The following is an 18458-nucleotide window of genomic DNA, read 5'->3' as shown; positions in this document are numbered from 1 at the left end:
TGTTTCAGTAAAATTTTTTGAATCTCAAATATCACATATTTCCTTGTGCAGAACTCCACTTACTGATTTTTTATCTTGCTGTGGATATCTCCACCCAAAGCTGCAATATTGACCTAGATATGATGACCTTTACTTAGTTTTCCTCATTGAGATACTAACTTGATGTTTGAGCATAGCGTTCAGGTATGGCAGGTCACTGTTTTGTGAGTGATTTTAACTATTGAGACCAGTCCTCAGACCGTGCTTGTAGCATAGTCTAGAGTTGGGTGACTTCGGTTTGAGTGTCAAGTAACCTAATTCTTTGATCTTTAACATTTATAAAGGTGTATAATAAAAATACCAATCACCTTATGAGTTGCTTTGAAGAGTTACTATCCTTTAAATGTGTTATCATCATAATTATTGTTGGTACTAATGTTATTGGTGATTTATATAATCAATAATGATAATTTAGTATTACTTCAACCTCTACACCATGCACCTTCCCACTCTTAACATGGTTCAAAGACACATACACACACATGACTTTCTGTTAGCTATTAGGAAAGGTGAATAATTTATATCCATTTGACAGGTTTGAAAATTACTAGCATTTCTTTAATAGTTAACATGTTGAGATCATGATTCAAAGACATTATGTCACTATGATCCTTGCCACCACTCTGAAATAAAAGGAGGATTATTATTACTCCTGTTTCAGAGAAAAAAAAATTAAGGTTTTGGAATTTAATTTAGAGGCTCAGTGTCACCCAGCTAATATTGAGAACAGAGATTAGCACCCATAACTTTGTGAAGAAAATATTGAATCACAGTTACATTCCTCTCTGCTATGTGTAGGGACTCAAGTAGCAAAGAAACGAAGGGTAGAAAAATTTTCTTCTCGTCAGTTTCCATAGCCCTACCAGAACTTAGTCAGAAAACAAACTGTAAAATACCAGATGGACGGTTATTACACACTTGCCATATTAAGATGCAGAGCACTTTGAAGGTCATCTTCATCATTTAGTCTGTTGTGATTATGTTGTTTCATCAATGATGTAACTATTGTTGCCTTAATGACACCCTATGGTGCCACACTAGAAGTAAAAGCTTTTATAGAAATTTAAACAGCAGAAGCAGCGAGGGGTTGATGGACTTGATGAACGGAAGCTTTCTTTCATGGAGGAGGAACATGCATAACTACTCTGTGCTTACACTAGGAGACAGGAAGGCCACCCTTCAAGTACTTGTGCCTGCTTCTAAGCAGAAAGTTTTCCATTTTTACACAGAGCATTAGCAGAACTAAGAAAATAATACAACTAAAATTTTAGGGGATGTAATAGTAGCTAACTCTGTTAGTACAATGTGTTCTACCTCAATAAGCATCCCAAGTTCCCCATAACAGTCCATCAGCTAGAAATCTTTAGGTATAGTTCATCTTCATGCTACTGCCTAACAGTTTTCTTTGTTACTGGATGAATTACAATTCTTTCAAGGGGAAAGAGTAACCTGCCGGGAAGGATGGTAGGTTTAGTTGTAAATCATTTGCTCACCAGCCTTGGGCCGAAAGGACAGGTTTCTTAACCTTTTTTATAATTTCAATTTTCTTCACATAAAGGAGGTGATAGAATCTGCCCTGTGTATTTGTATAGCTGTTAGCATTTCTATAAGGTGTACATGTTTGGGAGACCTAAGGCTACATTTTCCTTTAATTATTTTTCTTTTGAAAAAAAATGCATGCTACTGGTAAGCAGAAGAAGGATGAGTGAGAAGAGAGGAAATAAAAAAAATAAAAAATAAGTAGAGGGCAGAGTGAGGATTATATGACTGTGTTAATATCAATTCTACAATAATAATAATTCTAATTATTAATTAGCAACAATTATGACAAGAATCAAAAAATCAAGGACAAATCCCCTATTTACTCTTCCAGTGCTTTCTATAATCTTTCAAATAAAGAATCAAATCAGTTGATTTCAAAAGCCTGCTTTTAAAAGTAAATGTTATACATTATTCTCCGATGGAAATCGCCAAATGTTTTCATAAAACTAGACTGTAGCCTCATATATGTGGGGTTTTATTTTTAAATTATGAAGTTGAATATCTCTTTTATATGTAAAAGTCACTTATATTAATTTATTTTTTTAAAATCTAACTTGCATTTCAGTGTTTTAGGTTGTTAGTCTTTCATCTTTCCTCTTTTTTTTTTCTCCAAAGTATTTTGTATTAAGGGAAATAGGCGATTTTCTGTTATGTGCTTACAAATATTTTTTCTATATTAATTTATTTTTCTCTGCAAAAATGATGCATGCAGTATTTACTGAATATTTTTATGGCTATTGAATTTACAGTCTGATCTATTAGGGTCAAAATCCTACTCTATTATTAAGGTTTTTTATTATTAAAATGCTTGAAGATAATTTGCTCTCTTAAGCAGAATAAACCATTTGTTCAAATGCTATTTCTGCTGTGAAGTACTTAACAGAGAATTTTCTACATGGATTTCAAGAGCAAACCATTGCCCCCACTGAATCTCATACCATTACTTGGAAATAAGTGGTTTTAGAATCAATAGAGATTTCTGCATTTTGAAGTGACACCAAATAATTTCACAGTATTCTTATTTTCTGACACACAGCTTGCAGCAATTTTTTTTTTTTTCAAAAAGAGGCAGAAGTTGGATTACATTTTCTCTTAGATGCTTTTCTCCGGAAACATATTTCTTGATGAACTCTTAACTTTCTGTCCTAAAGGCCACCATATGTTCTCCCTTATGAAAGATCACTCGGTGGTCATCAGACTTTGGCAGAATTGTGTGGAAAAAATGGCAATGATGTATTTACTTTAGTGCAACAGGGTTAGGCAGCAGAGAGTGCACAGAGCTTGTATAATCAATTCTCTATCCAAGCTATCTTAGCCGCCAGAGCTCATGCCTCTCACAAGCAGGAACCCTATCCTCATCATCACAGAATGCTCAGACTATATTGCAATGCCTAATGGAGTGAAGCTGCTCCACAGGATGAGGATGAGGTAAACAAATGCAGGATTGTGCAAACAGGTTCACAGTCTCATCCCTGTCACTGAGATTCTATATGTGACCTGATACCAGTTTCTCAGCTTTCTGGACCAGGGTTCCATTTTCTGCAAAGCAAAAGGTTTAGCAGAAAGCACAGTAAAAAACAGAGTTCATAGTGGTTTGAAAGAAAAAAAAAAGCATTCTGAAAATTGGTACAATTATATCAATATGCATTTAATAAGCAATATGGAATATTGGAAATTTTAATGCTAGGTGATAATTCCCCTCAAAGAACAATTTTTTCTGACCTCATAAAACAGAGGTCAAAGAAAATTGTTCTTTGGGGGGAATTATACTGATTAATAAAATACCATTATGTTGTCTTTACTATCCCTCTCCTTAATATAATTATGAAAAAGGTTTGGAGCTACCAGGAAGGCAGGTGCTATTGACTGGAGAAGTCACACATGCAGTTTCATGCTTTCTCCCATAATATTGTCCGCCCACTGGATTATTAATCTGTATGTACATTCTAGAAGTCCTTTGATGCTTTGGTAGCTCTGGTGTATTTAGTTCAATTTATCAGAATTATGATCTGTTTACTTGATTCATGAGATGAAAAGATGATACACAGATAGTTACTCACATCCCTATAAGGAAACATTCAGAATGTTCTTGGCCTTCAAGTTCATGGCCACCCTGAGAGGACCTCTTGAATCCCCCTTATGAAGTTTTGGACCTTTTTGTGGGGAACTCATACAGGCAGGCACAGTGATCATGCAGGAGAAGCAAGATGGCAGTAGGGGGAAGTAAAACTCAAAAGAGAGAAATCTAATGTATTTTAAAGCATATTTATGTTATAATTCTTAATGTTATCCTATTTCCCTGCAGGCTTAAATGTTGATTTGGCTACTTGGCTACTGAACACAAAATGAATAACTCAACAAACTCCTCTAATAATGGCCTGGCAATTACCAGTCCTTATAAGACATTTGAAGTGGTTTTTATTGTCCTTGTGGCTGGATCCCTCAGCTTGGTGACTATTATTGGAAATATCCTGGTCATGGTTTCCATTAAAGTCAACCGCCACCTCCAGACAGTCAACAACTACTTCTTGTTCAGTTTGGCCTGTGCTGACCTCATCATAGGTGTTTTCTCCATGAACTTGTACACCCTCTACACTGTGATCGGCTACTGGCCTCTGGGACCTGTGGTGTGTGACCTTTGGCTAGCCTTGGACTATGTGGTCAGCAATGCCTCCGTCATGAATCTGCTCATCATCAGCTTTGACAGGTACTTCTGTGTCACCAAACCTCTGACCTACCCCGTTAAGCGGACCACGAAAATGGCAGGGATGATGATCGCAGCCGCTTGGGTCCTGTCCTTTATCCTCTGGGCTCCGGCCATTCTCTTCTGGCAGTTCATTGTAGGGGTGAGAACTGTGGAGGATGGGGAATGCTACATTCAGTTTTTCTCCAATGCCGCTGTCACCTTTGGTACCGCCATTGCAGCCTTCTATCTGCCAGTGATCATCATGACGGTGCTGTATTGGCATATATCCCGAGCCAGCAAGAGCAGGATAAAGAAGGAGAAGAAGGAGCCCGCGGCCAACCAAGATCCAGTTTCTCCAAGCCTGGTGCAAGGAAGAATAGTGAAGCCAAATAATAACAACATGCCCGGCAATGACGGTGGCCTGGAGCACAACAAAATCCAGAATGGCAAGGCCACCAGAGATGCTGTGGCCGAGAACTGCGTCCAGGGGGAAGAGAAAGAGAGCTCCAACGACTCCACCTCAGTCAGTGCTGTGGCCTCCAATATGAGAGATGATGAAATAACCCAGGATGAAAACACAGTTTCCACTTCCTTGGGCCATTCCAAAGATGAGAACTCGAAGCAAACATGCATCAAAATTGTCACCAAGACCCAAAAAGGTGACTCCTGTACGCCAACCAATACCACTGTGGAGCTAGTTGGGTCTTCTGGTCAGAACGGAGAAGAAAAACAGAACATTGTAGCCCGCAAGATTGTGAAGATGACCAAGCAGCCTGCAAAGAAGAAGCCTCCTCCTTCCCGGGAAAAGAAAGTGACCAGGACAATCTTGGCTATCCTGTTGGCTTTCATCATCACCTGGGCCCCATACAATGTCATGGTGCTCATTAACACCTTCTGTGCACCATGCATCCCCAACACAGTGTGGACTATTGGTTATTGGCTCTGTTACATCAACAGTACTATCAACCCCGCCTGCTACGCACTGTGTAATGCCACCTTCAAGAAGACCTTTAAACACCTTCTCATGTGTCATTACAAGAACATAGGTGCAACAAGGTAAAACACCTTTGAAAAGAAGGGAAATGGTCAGGGGAGCTTGGGAAGTATAAAGAGGATAAAAGAGCTCCTACTACTAAAATCTCTGCCCTTGCACTTTCTGGTCTTATTATGGAATGGGGAATGAAGGAGCTCCACAGTGACCCTCTTTTCATGCCATAGCTCCAGTTTGAAAAAGAAAAAAAAAAAACAACTTTCACCTTATAAACACTGTCAGTTTAGGAGCAACGAGACAATAAAAGAGACATGTTGGAACTGTGCATTTAAGGAACAATCTAGGCTGCTGAACTCTCTTGAAGAAGGGCTTCTGAATCTACAAATCTGTCAGTCTCTGCACAAGAAGAAAAACCTATTCTTTTTTGTTGTTTCTCTTTCCTTTTGTACTCATGTGTCCCTGTGAGGACGAAATGCCAGAATACACACTAATGTGGAGACTTCAGTATAGAGAAATGGACTTTATACAACGGGCAAGTGAAGAAAAGAAATCTAAAAGGCTGCAGAAATGGTCTCCAGAGTGTTAAGCAGATTCTCTTCTTTAGGTCTGATATTATTTGGAGGACCGAACTACAATCAGCGTTTTTTTTTTTCCCCACCTGTCTCTTTTTCCATCCATGCAAAGCAAACAAACAAAAACCCATCTAGATGACACCATTTATTTTTATTATGGTCTAGGTTTGCACTTGTCCATTCTACATGGCATATGGATAGTACCTGTAGGACTTTCATCCAATCCATCCAGAGACAGCTGGAACACGGGCACTTCACCCCTCCTCACTGCATCTTTGGCCTTCCTGGGAGTCAGAAATTCTGTAAGGCTTTAATTCACTTATGATCCTATGTGTAGAACTTTTCCTTCTACACTAGCCTTTTATTTTAACAGAATAGTCTCCCTAACACCTAAACATGCTTGAGAAATCAAAGTCATCCTAAAGTTGAGATTTCCTCAAATTAAAAAAATGGACAGTCCAGCTGGAGAAAGTGTACAGATGCCAGATGAATTTTTGAGATGAGAAGATAGAAGGTTAGAGTTGTTTTCTGTTTGAACCTGAATCTGCCTGACCCAAGTATGAAATGTTAACTTGTATAATACAAACTCCTGATATTTTCAGCAGCTTTTTTCATTGGGATTTCTAAACAAGGTTAGTTTACTTAGTCTCAGAAGAGTCAGATCTTCAATTCATTGCCCAATGATGGTGGATATTCAAATTATTATCAAATTAGGTTGCATAACTATACTAGTACCTGTTGGAAGGAGAAAAAAAACAGAAATACTTAACTGAAAGTACATATTTCATATTCCTCAACTTGCCAACTTTCCCTAAGATTATTTAACACAAAATTCTCTGGTTTTAGTAGAATTGTAGTACTCTTTGTGATCCAAATGTAGCAGTTAACCAACAAATTCTCTGAATATTACAGAAGAATGTAGGTGAATATTCCCTTGTCTCTTCTCATTAATTCTAGACCATAAAAAATCAGGTCAGGAATAATTATACTGGTATTACATGAAACTTGACCATGTACCATGTACAAACATGTTAATTTGTAGCACAAGAAGTGTAGTATTAATTGATTCACATTTCATAAGTTATTTTAAACCTTCATATATTTTCTTACATTATTCTCTATAGTCTTCCAATCATATTTTATACAGATGACCCAATAGATAGAAATCAAATTTGTGAATTTTATTTCAAATGTCATATATTGCATTTATGATTCATGACTACACAATATCTTGCCCTGATATGATGTGGTAGGTCATGTGAGTTACATTACAAATTTGTCAGCCTTAAACCCTAGAACTTACTACTGTTATTTTATATAACTTTTCTCATCAATTTGGAGAGTTGAAGAAGGAGAACAAGAAGAAGAAAAAGAAGAAGAAGAAGCACAAAGGCAACAACAAAAGTTGTGAATTAATAAGAAGAAAATTGCCCACAATATTGTAGGTAACTTATTATTTATAAAAATAGCTCTTTGGTTGAACAATTCCATTTGTCTACCCCTACCCAATATTTTATGTGTAACCTCATATTATCCATTCATATGGGCTCTTTAAGTCTATAAATAATTATTTTTAGTCTATAAATAATTCAGTGTAAACTTTTTCATTTTAAATTCATGTAATTTTTTGCATAGAATCTCTTCACATTGGCTAAAATCAATTGAGTGGAAAGAACATCAAGTCAATGAGCTCCTGTTTCCTATAAACAAAATGACCCCTTGTCCTACTAATTCGCTTTTTCTTTGGTTGTATCACCATGATGTAGACTTAGTTTAGTTGGGTCGAACCCTTTGGAACCCAAGATTTATGAGTGGGCGTCTGTTTTGTTTGCTCTGACATTCCAAATTATGTGAGTCAAACTGTCTCTAACTATCCATTGCCATTGTATGCATCTTCCTTTTGTGCTTGATATACACCCCAGCCACCACAACTTCATTGAAAAAGAAACTGCCAAATTAAAGAAAAGAATCCAAGTGAGACTGCCATACTATGAAAACTAGAATCAGAAAAATGGAAGGAACACTGAAGGTGATTGGAGAAATATGGAAACTGGATCAAAAATGTATGTTAACTCTTGTTGGATTTGCCTATTTTGGTGACTCCCCACAAGGGGCCTTTTTTCCCTAGGGGAACATTTAGCATTTTGAGCAATGTATAGAGACATTTTTTGCTGCCATAAGTTGGAGGAAGACACTTGTATTTAATGGGTGGGGCCAGGAATATGGCCGAACAGGTCACCATGCACAGGACAGGCTCCCATCTCCTCCAAACAAAATTTATTTATTTTGAAATGTACATAGTGCCATGGCTAAGAAACTCAAATTTTTTTTTATAAAGGAATTCCTAGAATTAACTTCCTGTGAGTGGAGAAATAACTCACTTTTAGAAAATTATTGCAAATTGTTCACCTGTTGGAAAATAAAAGTAATATTAATCAACAACATATAAGAAACATTCCTCTATTGACTCTGGAGTATTTGTGATTCAAAGACTGGGAACACAGGTCCTATGTATGTATTCAAAGTCACCAATCCATGCATATTATTTTTAACATCTTAATGTTTGATTGTGGTTGTCATGGAGTCTAGTCAGAAGGTTGCAGTTGTTAACCATCAAAAATGTTTGTAGTTCATATGGCCAATTTGTATCAAAGCTACCATTTTTCTTTTCAGAATAATGAGACAATACAATTCGTCTCCTTAGCTTTTGCAGGGAACATCCGTATCTGTTAAGTCTTTATTGCTTCTTTCCTCGTAGCAATAATGTAAATATCCCAGAGTGGTCTTATAAGAAGATGAGATTAAGAATATGAAAAGGACCAGTACATTTCCTGAAAAAAGAAATAATTGACTTTCCACCAGTTCATCCTTAATTTAATCCCAGATCCCTATTGTAAGACAAAGTTGTCAATATAATAAGTCACAAGAAATAAGCTCTCTGGGTTGACATGTGGAAGCTGGAGGTCCCACGTACTCTGCCCTTTGTCCACTTGCTGCTTTTTGGTCTTGAAGAGATGACATTTTTGACAGATGGGCGTTCAACATGATGGCAACAGTTACTTAGTAAAGCAGTCTACTTGTTTTCTTCTACTGAGTTCATTGATAGTGGCCTCCCCTATCCAGATTAATAATATCCTTTTCAACAACCATAGTACTGGTGTTGCAAATAGATTAGGAAAGCACCCACAGCTGGATGAACCTTTGTATTTTCAGCATGTATATACAATACCATGCCCCTTCAATAAAAGCTTCTCTTAAAAGGGTGCACGCTGTAGCATGAACTGTGTGCATATTTAATATATCTATCTGGAATATGCTGTATGCTTATATATATACATACTATAAATACAATAATAATATGTACCATAGAAATACATATTTCTGTATGCAAATAAATATATTATACACAAAATGTTGGTTTGTGGTATGGTGTATGTTTTTTTCAGAAAAATAGTAGATTTTATGTGGCCCATTTTCAAGAAAAGCAGTGTTTGCATTTGAAGAAAGAAATTTTAGAACAGCCCAAATCCTGCTTATATTAAAATTCAATGCTTTGTAATCTTCAAGAAGCCTGGCAGTGATTTTAAATATCTCTTAGAGGAGTAAATTAATAAATCTTGCTGGTATCATCCCACATGACAACCATGCTTTCTTCTCCTGCACTCTGACGGGCTTGTGATGAGAATCTTCCAGCTGGTGCAGTCCCAACAGCTGTGTTGATCTTGTGTCTGATTGCCTGATGAGGCTGCAACCAACTCGTTCTCAGAAAGTTTCACTCTCTTCCAAATTAACTGATTTTAGTGAAATAAAAAATAATCATACTGGGAGAAAAGGATGACCTTCAGAACATCTTTTTTATTCTGACAAACAAGGTAAAAAAAATTGTACAAGCACTGTATTTTATAAACCACTCTTTCAACTGGGCTCCAATACAGCCTCCCATACATTAAACACCAAAAATTTTTAATGAAGTATAAAATTGCAAGTTTCCCCATGAAATTATGAAACAGATGGCTTGTTCTCAAGTGTCCTACATTTTCTCCACACAGTCTCTTCCTCTCCCTGTTACACTCAACTGCCCACTCTCCTAGGAATATTTCCCTTGGTCCACACTCTCCTAGGAACATTTCCTTTGGTCCATTAGCACAATCTTGTTGTAATTAGTTGAGATCAGGCAAGCCGTCCCAGGAGATGCTTGCATTTTAATACAAAAAGCATTAACACTGAGCCTTTGAAAGATTATTATTATGGTCCTTAGGTACTAAGGCATACAATGGTAGAGATATTTTTCAATTAATTCTAGTTTTCTTTATATTACTTGTGACATACTTGATGTCTATCTCCTTCTTATGTTTTACCCCCTATGATGCATTCACCCATTGGTGAACGGGGTCCTATTCACCAAAGAAAAAACTCTGAGGATTCTATCAAGTCCCATTGGTTTCATTTTGTTCCAGTGAACTAGTCCCATTTCATTTTTGAGAATGAAACCTGTATCAATAAAGTGTTAAATGCTCTTTTTGACAGGATGTTTGCTAACACTGAAACAAAAAGCATCTTATCATTATTCCTTAATAATCTTCTACCATATAACTTGTATCAGTTTTTTTTTCTTTCAGCCCCAAATGGAGGAAACAATGTGTGATAAGTTGTGGAACTCCAATGTACTTATTATATAGGTCACACTACATATAATCTAAAACACACTCACATATTCATGGGAAATTGCACAGAAAAAAAAAAAAGGTATCCATCATCTGTACTTGTATCACATACCCAGCAAGTTATATAAATTCATCAACTATTCACTTGCTGAAAATGGGTATACTTCTGAGGTCTTAGTACAAGATTTTTAAAAATTATGTATCTTTTTTAAAATTATTATAAAGTAATGGAAAACATTAGTGAATCACAGTATGCCTGTGTCTGGAAGTACAATGGATTGCAGAGGTGGCTAATTCAAATCTAGATAATAGCTTCACTCTTTGCATGAAAAGCAAACATCATAATTCACTCTAATGTCTTCAACATTGTCTTTGTCTCCTGACTGCCTCTGTGTAGGAAGCAGGAGCTTGCGTTTGTGTTGGTGTAAGTTCACTAAGGGTACATTCTATGACACTACATGTCAGTGATTCAAAAACAAGAGTATGCAAAAGAATCACCTGGGGCCTTACTGAAACACACATTGGGGAGCCTTTCTCCCAGGCCTCCAGTAGGTTGGAGGTGGGGTCTGGGAACTTGCGTTTCTAGCAACTGCTCAGGCCATCTTATGCAGACCACATTTTGACTGACTTAATAGTCCCGTGAAGAATTCCACCAAGCATCCTGATAATTAGCAAGACCTCTACTCTTGATGGAAAAAAACTCTTTACATGTAAAACATAATCCAGAGGAAAGGGAAGATTTTCTTAGACATAAACTTTGAGGCTTGCCGACTATGTTAATCAGCTTTGAGTAGCTATAACTACAAAACCTGACAAAAACATGATTCAGAGGTTTAGTTCATAGTCCTTGGTGGAGTCCATTGCTCTAAGCCCAAGATGAGGCAGTACGTCATGAGAGAAGGACATGGCAAAGGAGAGCAGCTCGCTTCTGGTGGCCAGGAAGTCTAGCAGGCATGAACACTTCCAGGGCACACCCCCAGTGACCCACCTCCTCCAGCCACGCCCCACCTGCCTATAGTTGCCATCCAGTCAGTCCATTTGACCCAGGATAACTGATTGACAGCTCCCACAGTTCAATCACTTCACCTCTGAATATTCCTGAGTTACACAGGAGCTTTCTGGGGACACCTAATATCCAAACCATAACACTGACAAATAAGCTCCTCATATGGTCTTTCTTGGAAAACTTTGGGTCTCATACTGTCAACATCAGCTATTCAAAATAGCTGTGTGGACAAATGTACTTGAAGAGTTACTTGAGTTTCATCTATAATATCTCCACTCAAAAGATATTTAAATATATATTTTTCTATCATGACCTTCATGATACATTTTTCCATAGATGGTGTATGCCACATATTTTCTTCATATGCATATAGAAAATGAATCATTTCATTATTTTTGTATTTGAAATTATGATAGAATAAAAATATTTGTACTTAAAAAGCAATTCATCAACCTGATCTTATACACACTCATGGACACATATATAAAACACATACTCAGGCACATAAACACACATGTACACATAAAAATGCACACAGACACTAACATACATATAAACATACAAGCCTTACCTTGTGTTTCTTGACAGTCCCCAGAAGCGTAATCCTTCTACAACTTTCAAAAACACTTGGAATTTTACTACAGAACTCTAGATTTCAATGGAGCAATGTTAAAAATAATAATAATAAAAACAATAAAAGCAATGTTAAAAATAATAATAATAAAAACAAAAAAAATTCCACTCTCTCCTCTTTGCATATGGTCAGTTTACTACAAATATTCTTACAGTTGTTAGGGTCACAGGAGTTTTAACCACATGTCTTCCACCAACATTCTTCCAGTCATCTCAGACCATCTCTTCACTGAATTCCAGTGATTACAGCAGGTCATGGAGAGAGAACATGCCTACATCAGAGAAATATGTTATACCGCATAGAGGACCAGTGCCTAGATGCACACCTTCATAGTGGCTTCAACACCAGGCAGCTATATACTATGGTGCTTTTCATATCAGATCAACCATCTTGAGAGCAGAGGGGAGGGGAAAGAGGGATGATGCCTCAATCTATTTCTTCCAAAATCCCTCTCAGACACGTTTTTGGCTTATAACCCCTTAACCCATGGATGGTAGAGGAATTTAGAAATGATATATACCCTGAATATGCAATGGTCAAAATGTCTGGGGTCCTGAGTTATAATAAGGGAGCCAGGCATGGATCTGCGATTTTGCAGAACACCTGAGATTACCAGTCAGATTATTTTTGTTTTTTGTTTTTTTGAATCTCATTATTTTGGATTTTTAATAAAGAAATAAAGAATATCATTTAAAGGTCAGCTACTAAGTGGTTGAATAAAGTTATCTTATTTTTCTTAACAGTATTTGTTAACTTACAGAAAAACTCTAATTTGAATGAATTTATATTTAAACAGGACAAAACCCATAAGGAATAAAATAAAGAATAAAACATGAGTAATAAAAATATGAAGTCTCTCAGCACCTCAAAATCCAAAACCCCAAACCAAAAATATGAAGTTCAAGTGGAGAGAAGAATAACATTATCCTGAAATTCTTTCAAAGAAATGATGAAAAAGGTTTAATAGAGATCTTTTTCTAAATTGACTTTAATTTTTTCTATGTGCACTTAGTTCTTCTCCGTCAGGGATTTTTGCAGAAGTCTTACTAATGGTTCTAAAAGTAATTTTTATAAATATTTTGAAAGGAAAATACAGACATTGTTGTTCCCTTGGGCTTGTTTATAACTTTTGTTCTAGTTCATATTGCCATTCCATAAAGCAAAAGTGATTTTTAAAACTATACCAAAAAACCTAAGAATAATGACACAATATGCTTTAATATTAAAACAAAATGTAGCAAAAATACAACTTTAATTTAAAAAGTGATTCTGTGAACATGGTGGTTTCCATATGCAATTATTTCTGAATAACATACAGTGATTTCCTTTGTGGTCTTGTGGGCTCTCTCACAGCTTGCTTACAGTGTGGAGGACATTGGTCCATGGTCACCCCATGAAGACTGGACATATTACAGTAGTGTTAAACAAGGCCTTAGGGGAATATGAGCATGCATGGTTGTCAGTCAAGAACTTGTCATGAGTAATTACTGATCCAAAATCAAAACAGAAAGGTTGCCACACCTTTGTTGATCACAGAGTGTGTGAGAAAATTCTGCTGTATCATAAGCTTGAGAGAACAGAAGAATGACAAAATTATTGAAAATTTTGGGCATGATAAAAAAGCTAATATTTATATTTATTGTACATATAGCTATTAGGAAGAAAATTGTAACAGATAAATAACACTTCTTGGCCATGTATAGATTAGATATTTTATGTAACTGACAAATGAGGGCTATCAAATTATACTAGCTATTATGATTTCTAGAAACCTGTTATGACAAAGGAAACATACATTTATTTGCTTCCACAACACTGATTTCTTAAAAGCAAAAAAGATTCATTGAAAAGATACATATATAATATAAAAAAACCACATAGGATCCTAACGATAATACTCCAATAAAAAAAAAGAAAGTATCCTAATAAAAAGTATACTGAAAAAAAATCTTAGAAGGCAATATTAAGTGGATATGAATTCTAAATCACATAGAAAAATTATTTAATAAGTGGAATGTACACACTAGAATAATTTAAGAATGCATATCCTTAAGGAAGCAATGTTTTATATTTCATAAAGTGTCCAAGTGTAATTTTTGATAAGGTCTTTAAAGATGATACAAATTTACACTTAAATTTGATTAGATATATACAGTGTTCCTATAAATCGCATATATTTATACAAGTTTCTATAAATATATTCATATGACACATTTTATGTATACAAAGACAGGAACATTTTTAAAAGGATGGTACTAGAACTTAATGGAAAATGATTTACAAAAACAAGGAATGAGGTACGGAGCAGTGGAAAATACTCAACATACAAAAGTAGTGTGGGCTGCAGTGTTGAGGGAGCATGTATGTGTGCAAAGACATTCCAGATCCAGGGCAGAGGACCTGGTGGTGCCAAGTCCCAGAGAGAGCTGGAAAATAACAATCACATGCCATGTCCATAGATGTATCTTTACCCACTATATTCCTTAAAGAAGCATTACAGCACTAAGAAAATACAACAAATACAAATATAAAAGATTTTGTTTTTTTTTAAACAATGGTTCATCATGTTTAGAACATATTGGTGAATATCTTGGAAATTAGCCTCAGGGTGGTACTGGGCACTCTAGGAAAGAACGCCAACAAGGTGCAGGAAAATACAAATTTCAGTGCAAATAAGTGGATACTCCAGCTCTACCCTTTGGATCCTTTCATGTCACTCTCTATGTCTTCCAGATGGAGAATGTGCAGGCTATGCTTTCTGCCCTCTGGTCTGCATTTCTAAAATTCCTAAAGTGCTGGGTAGAAGGAAGCCAAGCTTGCTGTTTCTAGAGCAGTGCTTGATGGGCTGGGTGTGGAGGGAATCTTTCCAGTTTTTGAAAACTTTCCTCAGTTAAGTGACTTTGGGACACAAATATGGAATTCTTTATCTCCTTCCAAGAAATACTTTTAAAAAACTAATTTAGGCTGGGCATGGTGGCACACACCTGTAATCCCAGTGATTCCTGAGGCTGAGGCAGGCAACCACAAGTTCAAACCAGCCTCAGCAACTTAGGCCCTAAGGAACTTAATGAGACTCTGTATCCAAATAAATAAATAAATAAATAAATAAATAAATAAATAAATAAATAAAATAAAATAAAAGGGCTGGGGCTGTGGTTCAGTGGTTGAGTGCCCCTGGTTAAATCCCCAGTACCAAGAAAAAAAAAAAAGTAATTTAAGATTCCACCTATTAAACAATTGGGTTAAGACAAATGAGAATTTTGGGAGCTGGAGTTGTGGCTTAGTGATAGAGCAGCTTGCTTAGTCAATCCATTTCTTCTTTAGAGACATGGGCTAATTTGATGGAATACCCAGACAAAACAGGAGGCAGTTATTCATTTTTCCAGTTGTGCACAATATCAGTTATTCATCAAATTATTTATGGAGTAAAAATGATATACCTGGATCTGTGCTAGATGCTTAAGAGACTTCACAGGAAAGAGGCAAAGAGGGTTCCCCATTGAGAGCAGGAGATGAACATGGCCAGTTTAAGTGCCCCTCCCCCTTCAGGAGTAGTAAGTGCCAGAACCCTAAGTCCGTCTCTGAAGTGAAATGGGGCGTGATCAACTTCCTGATTGGACAGAGGGCACATGGACACCAGATGCCCTGGTGCGCTGCACTCAACCATTTCTTCAAAATCTCTAGCCAGTTAGGCACCTAACTCCCCTCTAGCATTATCATATGAAGCCCTAGACAATAGATAGCCTCCTAGAGACTCCCCTCTGCAGGAGCTCTGCTTTTTATTACTTTAATAAACTCTTACTTTGCTCTCACCCTTCATGTCTGTGGATTTCAGTCTTTGAATTCACAAGATAAAGAACCAATAATCCTCATGTCTCACTATCACATAATCCATATGACTTAGGCAGAGTGATGGAAGTTTGGAAGGTGGTTATGAACAAGGCTGTATGAAAGATGCTCAAAATAACCCCAAGCTGTTAATGGCTTTTGAAGATGGATGGCATATGTTCAGAACTGAGATTTTAAAGTACTATTCTCATAGCAATGTAGAGAATGGGGTAGAAGGAGACACAGAGTGATGAGATTTGTGCACTAGTCAAGATTTCTGACTATTTACTGACATAATTAATGTATTTTCTTAGGACTGATGCTCAAAGAGACATCTATAACATAATCACCAACCATGATGGCTTCAGCTCTCTTTGGCTTCTATGAAAAATGTATTATTGAAAAGAAATAAAGACTTAAATTTTAAGTTAAGTATCATTTTGAATGTTATTCTCTATGAACAATCTTTAAGGAAATACAAAAAGAATTTTTAAACAAAGTGTAAGGGTGATTATTTATAGGACTATTATGAAATATTCACTCACTGTTAGAACTTGAAATCACATGAGATTAACATATTTTCCAACAACAGATGATAAAGAATACACTAGGCTCTACATAAATAATGAATAACAATGAATAAAAAGAAAGAAATCATAGGCCATTCCTAAAATATTTACTGGTGATCTATTACCAGCTGTTTTGACTGGAATGTTGAATAGATCAATCAAAACCATTAGATGAAATCATCAAGAAATCTGGGTTTTGAGAATTTGAAAGTATTATCTTATACAGGTAATAAACTAGTTTCTACATAGAGGCATGTTTATTTTCTTTATCTAAAACGGGGATGATAATTTTATTGCTTTGGGATTTGGAAGTATTTTCCTAACTTTGGAAAAATGTCTTTCATAATTAGATGCCAAACAATTTGTGATAAAAATTTAACTGTTCTAGTATTTCTGAGGTTTCCTAACCTCTTGTTTCTGGCACCATTGCCAGAGCTTTCAAAAAAAATGGAATTTTAATTTTAATATATTCCTTGCTAAATTTGTTTAAATTTTTTACCTTATTTCATTGTGTTTAAAATGCACTAGATTAGAGGCTTTAAAACATATTATAATGTCCACTTCAAAGAAGATACTTCTTTACCTCAAAAAAATATATTCTTTACAGAAAATGCCAATTGGATGAACTCACAAATTGAATGGCTTTGTTTTCTGTCCCCCCGTTTTGTATGTCACATATCTGAAAAAGATACTTTATGAAACTTAAGGTTTTGATACCATAAACTAAAATCTTAAAAGAAACATTTTCATATATCTTTGAAATAAATGTTTAAAACATCTAAATTTCAAAATTCCCTTCAACAAAGATTGAAGCAAAAATAGACTTTTTAATTGCAATAAATATGAAGGTATATATATATATATATATATATATATATATATATATTTGCAATATATATATTTAAAATACATATATGTAATCTGAAAATAGTAATATCATTAGTATAAAAAGAGATTTTTCAAAAAGAAGAGATTGACAAAAGATTGGCCAAAGAAATGAAAAACTGGCCCCCACAAAAACAGAAATACAAATTGAACACTATTCAATATGTAATAGTTCATATTATCATTATTAATAAAAAAGGAAATTAAACAAAAATAAGATTCCTTCTTTATATGATAATGATTCAATTTTTGCTTTTAAAAATACGACGTTTATCTCAATAGAAGTCTGAGTTTTCCTTCCAGACTGCTTGTAAGCTTGTTAGTATATTTTTGCTTTTAAGAGAAATTTGACAATGTATAGTAAAACTCTGCAAATGAGTATTAGTCTATCCCAGAGAAAACCAGGGAAACAACTGACTGGTTGTTTGGAAACTCCAATCAAATTGATAAACCTTAAAAAACATGGGCAAATAAAAAAGAGAAGATATAAATTACCAATGTGAGGAACTAAAAGGGGTATATATCTATGCAGTCTGCAGATATCTCCAAGGATGACTATATTTTGCAATGAAATTTCTACATCTGCCAAATTGACAACTTAGGTAAGATGGACTACCTTCTTGGAAAACACAAATAACCATACTTCACTCAATATGAGTTACTGTCAAGAGCTGTACAACTATTTAGGAAACTGAATTAGTAATTTTAACATATCTATCCCCCCAAAAGGTAAAAAATCTCTAGGCCAGATCATTTCACTGGAAAAATCCTACCCATCATTTTAAAATAATGGGTGCAAATTCTATATAATCTCCTCCAGAAAATAAATAAATAGATGATAGATAAATAAATAAGAGGTGGGTTGCAGGTGTGGTGTTGCATACCTGTAATTCCAGTAGCTGGAGAGGCCGAGGCAGGGGGATTACAAGTTCAAAGCCAGACTAAGCAATTTAGCAAGGCTTTAAGCTACTCAATGAAACCTTCTCTCAAAATAAAAAATAAAAAGGCTATGGATGTGTCTCAGTGTTTAAGTGCCTTAGTA

The 18458-nt window shown here is 35.7% G+C and overlaps 1 protein-coding gene across 1 annotated transcript; it reads left to right on the top strand.

Moving 5' to 3' along the window:
- Positions 1-3926: 3926 nt before the first annotated feature.
- Positions 3927-5327, top strand: Chrm2 (cholinergic receptor muscarinic 2). The gene has a single exon (XM_076860230.2). It carries the CDS (start codon positions 3927-3929, stop codon positions 5325-5327), a length of 1401 nt encoding a protein of 466 aa, XP_076716345.2.
- Positions 5328-18458: the final 13131 nt, after the last annotated feature.

The sequence above is a fragment of the Callospermophilus lateralis genome, chromosome 1 (assembly GCF_048772815.1).
Source record: "Callospermophilus lateralis isolate mCalLat2 chromosome 1, mCalLat2.hap1, whole genome shotgun sequence".
Classification (NCBI taxonomy): domain Eukaryota; kingdom Metazoa; phylum Chordata; class Mammalia; order Rodentia; family Sciuridae; genus Callospermophilus; species Callospermophilus lateralis.
Note: the sequence above shows the minus strand (reverse complement) of the source record. Positions and strands in the feature narration are given on the sequence as shown.

Bases quoted from the DNA above. Each gene is read 5' to 3' on its own strand.
- Chrm2 (XM_076860230.2), top strand. From the start codon at position 3,927: ATGAATAACTCAACAAACTCCTCTAATAATGGCCTGGCAATTACCAGT.